The following is an 11,091-nucleotide window of genomic DNA, read 5'->3' on the forward strand; positions in this document are numbered from 1 at the left end:
CCGAGACTAAGCCAGGCCTCTACCACTGCGCCGAGACTAAGCCAGGCCTCTACCACTGAGCCGAGACTAAGCCAGGCCTCTACCACTGAGCCGAGACTAAGCCAGGCCTATACCACTGACGCGAGACTAAGCCAGGCCTCTACCACTGAGCCGAGACTAAGCCAGGCCTCTACCACTGAGGCGAGACTAAACCAGACCTCTACCACTGAGGCGAGACTAAGCCAGGCCTCTACCACTGAGGCGAGACTAAGCCAGGCCTATACCACTGAGCCGAGACTAAGCCAGGCCTCTACCACTGAGCCGAGACTAAGCCAGGCCTATACCACTGAGCCGAGACTAAGCCAGGCCTATACCACTGAGCCGAGATTAAACCAGGCCTCTACCACTGAGGCGAGACTAAGCCAGGCCTATACCACTGAGCCGAGACTAAGCCAGGCCTCTACCACTGAGCCGAGACTAAGCCAGGCCTATACCACTGAGCCGAGACTAAGCCAGGCCTATACCACTGAGCCGAGATTAAACCAGGCCTCTACCACTGAGGCGAGACTAAGCCAGGCCTATACCACTGAGCCGAGACTAAGCCAAGCCTATACCACTGAGCCGAGATTAAACCAGGCCTCTACCACTGAGGCGAGACTAAACCAGACCTCTACCACTGAGGCGAGACTAAGCCAGGCCTCTACCACTGAGGCGAGACTAAGCCAGGCCTCTACCACTGAGGCGAGACTAAGCCAGGCCTCTACCACTGAGGCGAGACTAAGCCAGGCCTCTACCACTGAGGCGAGACTAAGCCAGGCCTATACCACTGAGCCAAGACTAAGCCAGGCCTCTACCACTGAGGCGAGACTAAGCCAGGCCTCTACCACTGAGGCGAGACTAAGCCAGGCCTATACCACTGAGCCGAGACTAAGCCAGGCCTATACCACTGAGCCGAGATTAAACCAGGCCTCTACCACTGAGGCGAGACTAAACCAGACCTATACCACTGAGCCGAGACTAAGCCAGGCCTCTACCACTGAGCCGAGACTAAGCCAGGCCTATACCACTGAGCCGAGACTAAGCCAGGCCTCTACCACTGAGCCGAGACTAAGCCAGGCCTATACCACTGAGCCGAGACTAAGCCAGGCCTCTACCACTGAGCCGAGACTAAGCCAGGCCTCTACCACTGAGGCGAGACTAAACCAGACCTCTACCACTGAGGCGAGACTAAGCCAGGCCTATACCACTGAGGCGAGACTAAGCCAGGCCTATACCACTGAGCCGAGACTAAACCAGGCCTATACCACTGAGCCGAGATTAAACCAGGCCTCTACCACTGAGGCGAGACTAAACCAGACCTATACCACTGAGCCGAGACTAAGCCAGGCCTCTACCACTGAGCCGAGACTAAGCCAGGCCTATACCACTGAGCCGAGACTAAGCCAGGCCTATACAACTGAACCGAGATTAAACCAGGCCTCTACCACTTACATTTACATTTACATTTTTGTCATTTGGCAGACGCTTTTAATCCAAAGCGACTAACAAGTGCATAGGTTCTACCATAAGTCAAAGCATCACATCCAGAACTAGGAAAACACACATGGAATGCTGTTCTAAACATAGCCATCATCATAAGTGCAACATTTTTTTATTTTTTTTGGGGGGGGTTAGACAAGGATAGGGATATCAGAAAGGAGGGGCGGGGGAAATCAGGAGGGAGGACTAAGGTAGAGTTTGAAAAGGTGGGTTTTGAGTCTGCGTCGAAATAGGAGGAGGGATTCTGCTGTCCTGACAGTGGTAGGCAAGTCATTCCACCACTGAGGAACCAGAACGGAAAACAGGCGTGAACGTGCAGCTCGACCGCCAGGTGCACGTACAGAGGGAACCATAAGGCGACCAGAGCTGGCAGACCGGAGTGGTCTAGCTGGTGAGTAGGGAGTGATCAAGGACTGTATGTAAACTGAGCCAAGACTAAGCCAGGCCTATACCACTGAGCCGAGACTAAACCAGGCCTCTACCACTGAGGCGAGACTAAGCCAGGCCTCTACCACTGAGCCGAGACTAAGTCAGGCCTATACCACTGAGCCGAGACTAAGCCAGGCCTCTACCACTGAGGCGAGACTAAGCCAGGCCTCTACCACTGAGCCGAGACTAAGCCAGGCCTATACCACTGAGCCGAGACTAAGCCAGGCCTATGTTTTGCTGTATGAATGAATATCCATAGAAATTAGCATAGGTCAGTCTCATGAGCCAGCTCGATCTGCTGAAACACATAAATAACCCATAAATAACCATCCCATTCAAATCGCCCAGCAACACTGCAAACCCTACAAATGCATCATGACTCTAAGTGAATTGAATAGTTTTAGACTGTAAATCCAGGTTATATAGGTATTCTCCTTGATCACAAAATCTGACAAAGATGAAAATGATGATGTTTTCAAGTTAGGGGTTTGATTGGCTACTCAAGGTGCTCTAAGCTCCTTGGTTTACCTCACATATTTAGCACATATAGTATGAGCCTACACCCGAATGTCAACTCAGATAGACTGTAGATAGATAGATAGATAGATAGATAGATAGATAGATAGATAGATAGATAGATAGATAGAACATTACATGTTCCAGGGAACCTTCTGTGAACCAATAAAACTGCGTGGCTGACAGGAGGAGCTGAAGGAGCTTTCCACCGAGCTTACCTGCAGGTAGAACACACACCTGTCCACACACACTGCTGTAGAACACACACCTGTCCACACACACTGCCGTAGAACACACACCTGTCCACACACACTGCTGTAGAACACACACCTGTCCACACACACTGCCGTAGAACACACACAATATGGAGGGTTTAAACAGGGTTTCCAGATCTTTCCAGATCAGAGCAGTCACAGACAGGTCCGGTCAGGGGTGTGCTTGTTTGTATGATTAAGCAAAGTGCAGAGTCTAGAAACACATCGATAACAAAGAGCCCTGCATTATGGCCCATAATGCAACAGAATAGATTTCTGCTGTAGAGAATAATGTGATCAAGCCAAAGTCACCATTAGCAGCTTCCTGTAAGTCACATGACTAGCCCGCTAATTGTACAAGAAGAGACAAGCCACTTTGACCTTCCAATCACCAAAACCCACAAACAAACAAACAAACAAACGTGTGCACACGCACGCACGCACGCACACACACACACACACACACACACACACTGCACTGTAGACTAGTGAGGAGTCAACTGGTGTTTGAGATGATTATGAGTAGACAGGTATAGAAACTCATTTAATTCTGCTCTCATCTACCTCCACCACATTCTGTATCTGTGTGAAGCTGAGCAATTATTCAACTACACAAATTTCATATTTGCCTCCCTATGTTCCTAATCTATAAATAATGTATCTAAATTGTGCCAACTGTATATGGCATCATGGCGGATGTGCTGAATATGGCCACAGCAGTATTAACAATCCTACACTTCTATTCCACTATTTTTAAATGTATACAACTTCAACACATTCTGGCTGCAATAACATACCTGCACTAAAATAAATCCCCCAAACCAGCACACTTGAATCTTAAACATGGGTACAGGAGAGTCTCTGCAATGCCCTCTGGTAAAGCTAATGGCAATCTTCCACACACATACATTCTGTAGCAAAACTTGGCTCCAAATCACAGCACGTTACCAGTGTGGGCACAGGCGTTAGCTGCGTCTGCAGCGCCATGTTTTGGAAGGCCAGCAGAGATGCAGTGCTGTGTAGTCTACCGTCAGCGTGAACTCAACGTAATTAAAGCGCAACTCGGAAAAAAGCGCAACTCGACTCAACACACGACAAAATTAATTATTGTGACTAAATCCTATTTTTATTTTTTCAATCCAGTAAACTTCCAATGCAGATAAGACTGGGCCTCCGCAGAAATAATCTCGGTTACATGAGAGCCAAGCTCAGCGCCAATAAAACCTTTTAAGCCAATCGTTTCAAGGATTTTGGAGCAGTTAAACCTCGTCCGACCTTAGCTCGCTGTGAGCAATATCGATAATGGCCCATCCAAAGTTCACACAAAGGTCGTCTGAAGAAATAAATAGCATGTTATAATATTGTAGGTCGTCGAGGTAACACCATCGAGACAGTGAAATATGATGCTTGTATATTTAGGCTACCAGCGGGCGTAACAAACCGTGCACAACAAAAAAGATGGAAAGCGGATACACATCTTCCGCACCCCCGACAACCGCCCCACAACAACCCCCGGGCTAGACTACTACCCCTCCCCTCCCCCCCTCCGAAACGCGACACATCGGGGCGGCACCACGCCACTGGGGCTGCCCATGGAACCAGCGCAGTCTGCCCTGCAGAGACCAGTGTAAAAACAGCACATAGGGCTGTAGGACATAGACTATTGGCCGCCGCGTTAGTAACTACATAACACCAGCTTTTCAAATGGGTTAATGGGATTGATGTCTTTTAGAATACGCTCGAGATCGTGACTCTCCGATGTGACAGAGCTCACAGTGACCCTGGCTTCAGCTCCATGTTTGTAAACACGCACGGCGGTTACAGCTAGCCCCCGCTTCATACTGTCAGACGTGCCAGAAATGCGTTGTTTTCACCCGCATAAAAATACAACAATTAACGTCTGTAAAATACGGGGCAACGCTGTTTTTCATCAGGGTAGAGCACTTGAGCAGAGCACCTTGAAGATTTGGTAACCAGGGCAACGCCTTTTACTATCCTCCCTCTGTATGCACCATAACAGAGATGCTGCTCGCGAGCCAGATAACTACCGCTGCTCCATCCGTCAGGCTGGGCTTGCAGTAAGCTAAATCACCACGTGTCCTGAAAATTAAGAAATAATCTGTTTTTCACGGTTCCTTTGTACATTGCGTTCGTTTTACCTACCTGGCGAATGCGGTGCTGGTCTGTTGGAGACGTTTCTTCCGGCGTTGTGAAGGTTGGTGTAGCCATGTTCAAGTCTGACAGTGCCGTTCAAACGCCACTTTCTTCTGGTTTCTTAAACATTAGCTCTGGGTGCGGAGCAGGCGGCTTACGGCAGACCAGGCCGAACGCGGGTCTCTGGTCCCCGTTTCAGAATCCCGGCACACAGTCCCAGCGCATACTGCGACTCAAACGTCCAGTATGAAATGTCCAGGAGACAGGAAGGTGGGACGACCTTTACCAGAAGTGTGTGAGCGCGCCCCTCTGCAGCACTGCACCGGAGAAGCGGAGCCGACACCACACGGGCACGGCGGAACGGAGAGATGCGCGGGTTACCCAGCCCCTCCTCTTCCTAATTGAATCACAGCCTAATTAACATATGTCTTCACGAGAAATGTACGTTAACATGGCAAATGTTTTGTTCAGTATAAAACTAAAATAAATGTGCTGTAGATTCATGTCTACTTTACATTTACGTTTTATGCATACAAGGTTATTTTGCCTGCTTCAGTACCAGATTGTGTCCAGATGTGAGCAATAACAGGGGAAGGAGCACAGCTCTACAGTGCCAGTGTTAAAATGGCCACTTATGTACCAGGAGTCACCCAGATGAGCCCAGGAGGAAGGACAGAATTAAAGTGATGCTGCTTCAGTACATGCAACACCATTTGTGCATCTGTACCCAGACCCAGGGAAACCCAACCCTAACCAGCTTGCCCAGGGAAACCTAACCCTAACCAGCTTACACAGGGAAACCTCACCCTAACCAGCTTACCCAAGGAAACCTAACTCTAACCAGCTTACCCAGGGAAACCTAACCCTAACCAGCTTGCCCAGGGAAACCTCACCCTAACCAGCTTGCCCAGGGAAACCTCACCCTAACCAGCTTACCCAGGGAAACCTCACCCTAACCAGCTTACGCAGGGAAACCTCACACACACCCTCACACACACACACACACATAAACTCACACACACATACACACACACACACACACACATACACAGACACACTCACACACACACACACACACACACACACAAACACACACGTCTTCCTGCATGATGAAGTTCCTCCTAGTTTGGACAGTTTTCTCTGTATGTTTGCAAACATAATGTTTTTGTAGTCTCCTGAATTCATCTTGCTGTTAGGATCATGAGTTACATAACATAACATAAAAAGGTAATGGCAGGAACAGACCATTCAGCCCAGCAATGCTCACTTTTTCTTACCCCTAAGTGTACCTACTGCCTAATGCGCCTAAAAGCTAAATAGAATCTAACACCGTATCTTTTATATTGTACCTTTAACAAATCTTGATAGAAATACCACAAAATAAAAGGTGAAATTCAGATTGTCATCTCATGACCTCAAACTCAATTGTCTTCAGTGTATAGCAAAAACAAAGGACTTGACCTTGCTGTTCGAATACAGGGGACTGTATGTTCATAACATAACACAAGATAACATATTGATGATAACAGGCCATTCAGCGCAGAAATGCTACCACTAAAGTGTACCTACTGAATCTCGCACCATATCACGCCTGGTCTTGTTCATCTGTCTGTCCTCATTCAGCATGCAAGCTGTTATTGAGATGAAGCTGATTTCAGAGACACTGTATGGGTTCTGGGTGCAGCTGAGTGGGTTCTGGGTGCAGCGGAGTGGGTTCTGGGTACAGCTGAGTGGGTTCTGGGTGCAGCTGAGTGGGTTCTGGGTGCAGCGGAGTGGGTTCTGGGTGCAGCGGAGTGGGTTCTGGGTGCAGCTGAGTGGGTTCTGGGTGCAGCTGAGTGGGTTCTGGGTGCAGCTGAGTGGGTTCTGGGTGCAGCGGAGTGGGTTCTGGGTGCAGCGGAGTGGGTTCTGGGTGCAGCGGAGTGGGTTCTGGGTGCAGCGGAGTGGGTTCTGGGTGCAGCGGAGTGGGTTCTGGGTGCAGCTGAGTGGGTTCTGGGTGCAGCTGAGTACACGGTTCAGCCTGGATTCCTCAGGTTTAATGGCCCTGCATTAGGTGCACTCACGGGGGGCAGCATCAGCAGTGTGGCTGCAGGCTGCTAATGGGATGATGTGCTGAGGAGCCTGAGGGCTGAGTGCTGATGTGGACCAGAGATTCTGCCTCACTCGGTTTCTTAAAGATCTAGCAGGCACCCCTATGCCTAGGGAATATCTGATCTGAGAGGGACTGCTACACACAGCAGGCTATGAGCTCTAACATTTGGGTCAGGTGCCAGCGTACAAAAAGTTGTGTTTAAAAAATAAATATGAAAGCTTAAATATGGTTTTGTTAATTTGTTATTTGAGCACAAACACTGAGCTTTGTTTCTGTCGCCCATTCCACATGAGCAGCTTTGTGTTTCCCTCAGCCGTTAGATGCTGCCGAGAGAGGGTTATTTCAGTGATCAAGCTCTATGGGGTTACATACTGGAGAGTTATTTCAGTGATCAAGCTCTATGGGGTTTGGGGTTAGATACTGGAGAGAGTGTTATTTCAGTGATCAAGCTCTATGGGGTTAGACACTGGAGAGAGTGCATTATTTCAGATTTTTCTTGGCCGATGCAGACCTCTAATACCAGATCTTTTATTAGATTTTTTAAAAAGCGCAGGTACTTAAATATGCCGTCTGTCAGACTGACGGTTCAGGAAAAACTGTGTGGAAAACAAGCCCACGCTGGAGAGACGTGTGTAAGCACTATCTGGAGCCTGTCCAAAGCGCTTTTCTCCATCAGATTCCACTTCAGAATCTGGGCTGGAATTCCCTTTCAGGAAGAGAACATTCCGGCATGAGATAGAGGGCTCTTTCCAATTGCTTATTTTTCACCTCCTTATTCCTTCCCTTGCTCCTCTCCCTGCTCCTAGCCCCACCCACCAGGGAGGCAAGGAAATGTCAATTAGGCAAATGGAGTGCCCTTGCTCCTTCAGAGTGGCAGATCGGGAGAGGTGGATCCATAGGTCAAACATTAATGTCAGTCAAAAAATACTTCTGCAAAGGATGCACTCATTTTCTTGCTCAAGAAATCTTTGGGAGCTTCCTAGCTTCTAGCTCCAAGAGGGAACATTTAATGGATAGGAATTTAGATTCCTCAATGGATTTCGGCGTCAGGAAAGCCCACAAACTTTGCGAACAAGAAAAAACCTGTTCTTCACCATGACGCATGCTTGTTCATGTGCTTGCTTCAAAAATTGCCTGCAGTCTCACTGAATTCTAGCAATTCTAGTCATCTTGCCTTAATATATGCACTTCCAAATCTCTGTGGATAAAAGCATTTGCTGAATGTATAAATGTAACCTCTCTTTGATGTGATATGCATGCAGTCAGAAGCCACTTAGCTACAGAGCCTTATTCCCATTTATCAACTGTCCAATCAGCAAGAGCAGCAGTCTGGGCAATGTGGAGGGTGCTCAGATGATGTCCCGTCCCATCAGGCCCAGCCAGCACGGGGCCATTAGCCTCCATTACAGCCAGCGGCCTGGTCCCGGCTCTCTGCCCACTGCCCACAGCACTACATCCGCCCCCGTGGCCCATGCACTGCTCCTGTAGCTCTGCGGCATCCTTGCAATAGAGAAACATTCGCAAGGCATCTCCGCTGGTTAAAGGCATACTATGCCGGATTTTCACCTTCATATTGTAAGACAAACATGTTCAGTCACTATGATACACTGACAACTTGTGTCTGTGTTCACTTCTGCCCAATACCTTGCTACTTGTATTTGTCATTCAAAAAACCCCTGTCTCCTCTTCTGGGCGTGGCCTTTTTGATTTCTGTGTTGTATCTGAAAAGCACGTGTCCAATACACTCAACTCATACGCTGGTATGAGGTTCCAATAGAAGAAAGGGGGGGGCGGGACAAAAGGAGACAATTGGCTACTTCAGAGGAGAGCCAGGTTTGCAAGAGGGTGCCTAACCTATAACATCAGATATCTGCCGCAATATTAGCAAGCAAATTAAATTAAGTTTATATAGTCAGTCAGCATATTTTCTCTCCTGGGCAGGGAGCTCATGCCTAAATCCAAAACTTTCAGAAGACTTGAGATGTCTGATAAAAATAAAAGCAACAATGAATGGATGCGTTTGTGAGTATGTGCGTTTATTACGGAATTGTGCAGGCAGGCGAGAGAGCAGGCTCAAATCCACCGGTGCTACCACCAGCAGCAGCTAGCGTACCACTAGATAACGTTTAGCTAAAGTTAGCCAACTACATGCACACAAGTAAGTAAAATAGCGAGTTAAACGACCTGTGTGGACTACTGAAGCAGATGTTCTACTAATCATCAGACCACACGCAGTTTCAGCTCACTGCGGTCACGGTCAAGGGAGAGGCGGGGTTGAGAATAGAGCGTATGTGTTGGTATGCCTTTAAATAAAGGGTTTTAAAAAATGAAGTCATGAAAAAACAGTCCGTTCACTACTGTTTCACACTGTAGATATGCACACAACAGGTTTGGATTCATGGATTCTAAGCAGGAATGATCCATGTGAGCTAAAACATTGAGCCAGGAAAGTTTCAGCTCCCATGAATGTGATGCAATTCTGTTCATTATGTACCTTTAAAACTGGAATTTGGGATTTCTCAGGTCGAAAGTCAGTTCCTGATGACCCTTCTGCATGATCTGCAGTAAATGAGCCAGTGCAGTGTGGGTGGGGCCCAGCAGGGCGACAGTAACTGCTGAATATAGACCACATGCGCCCTCTGGTGGCTCCCACAATAATAGCCATCCTACTCAGACTGACTGCTCAACTGCCAAGGTTATGAAAATGTGCATCTAAAACCACTATATTAGTTGATGTTTTGTTTTTTGTTTTATTTAGGTTTTTAGTTTGTTCACTTAATATATTGTATGGATTGAAAATATAATCCATTGTACCTTTTGGGATCGATTCTCAGGCTTATTTTTAAAGTGCTCAGCAACCAAACCCCTGCAGTAACTGGGGTGCATGTCATTTCAGTTTAACATGCTAAACTGGCCCTAAACCAAGAAAACCACTTCCAGTAATCGACAGCCTTTTCACACAAAACCGGGGTTGACACAGGATACTGAACACTGGTTCAGCCAGTGTTTGACTCATTCACACCACGCTAGTCACAGGTAAATATTGACCCGGGTCCATGTAATTTACTTCTGTGCACACTGGTTTTCCTGCTAATACTGATTGGTATATTCATGTCATTGCACTGGCTAAGCCAAGAATATTAACTCCTGAATGAGCAGCCCAAATGCCGTCATGTAAAAACTACACAAATGTTTTATTTAATATTCACCCTTAGATTATTACCTGTGACAACAAAGCAACCCTCTTCTTGCATGAATCTAGCTAGTAAGAAAGACGGTAATTCCCCTAATTGTTCTGTTCTTATGTCTCAGCAATGATCAATAAAAATTATTTTCTCCCAGGTAAATTACCTGAACTATCAGTGCCACTGAACGGCCAGATTGTGCCCACTGTGTCCACTCTTGACTTCCAGGTAAAAGGATTGAAAAGCAGCAGTTGTGTGATTTGATGATCCCTGTATAAGACACACAGGCGACAGGCTCCTACAGTGAATGGTATGACTGCCACTCCATATAACGCATGCAGACTCAACTAAGGTTTGAGAAAATATGAATGGCCAAGACACATGATTGAAGCAACTTTGACTGCAGCACGATTCTTGGTGCCAGAAATTGTGGTCCCAGCATTTCAGAAACAGCTGCCCTCCTGCAATTTTCACACACCTACAGTTTATGGAAAATTGTGCAATATGTGAAAAACATAGTGAGCAGCAGCTCAAACAGCACAAATCCATCCAGCCAATGGAGCAGACTGCTGCTGCTGGCATAATGGTGTAGCGGTGTAATGGCGTAATGGTGTGATGGTATAGCAGTGTAATGGTGTAATGGTTTAGCGGTGTAATGGTGTAGCGGTGTAATGGTGTAGCGGTGTAATGGTTTAGCGGTGTAATGGCGTAATGGTGTAGCGGTGTAATGGCATAATGGTGTAGCGGTGTAACGGAGTAATGGCGTAATGGTGTAGCGGAGTAATGGCGTAATGGTGTAGCGGTGTAATGGCATAATGGTGTAGCGGTGTAACGGAGTAATGGCGTAACGGAGTAATGGCGTAATGGTGTAGCGGTGTAATGGTGTAATGGCGTAATGGTGTGATGGTGTAATGGTGTAGCGGTGTAATGGTTTAGCGGTGTAATG

The 11,091-nt window shown here is 47.4% G+C and overlaps 1 protein-coding gene across 1 annotated transcript in view; it reads right to left on the minus strand.

Moving 5' to 3' along the window:
• LOC133130669 (ankyrin-2-like) overlaps positions 1-11,091 on the minus strand; it is a 106,684-nt gene that overhangs the window by 95,536 nt on the left and 57 nt on the right. The window contains exons 1-2 of the mRNA XM_061245412.1: positions 10,312-11,091; positions 4,881-5,268 (exon numbers count right to left, since the gene is read on the minus strand). The exon at positions 10,312-11,091 is cut by the window's right edge and continues 57 nt beyond it. Of these exons, the coding sequence (XP_061101396.1) occupies positions 4,881-4,946 (66 nt within the window). The 5' untranslated portion in view covers positions 4,947-5,268; positions 10,312-11,091. The remainder of the gene's footprint in view (positions 1-4,880; positions 5,269-10,311) is intronic.

This window comes from Conger conger, chromosome 6, assembly GCF_963514075.1.
Source record: "Conger conger chromosome 6, fConCon1.1, whole genome shotgun sequence".
Lineage (NCBI taxonomy): Eukaryota > Metazoa > Chordata > Actinopteri > Anguilliformes > Congridae > Conger > Conger conger.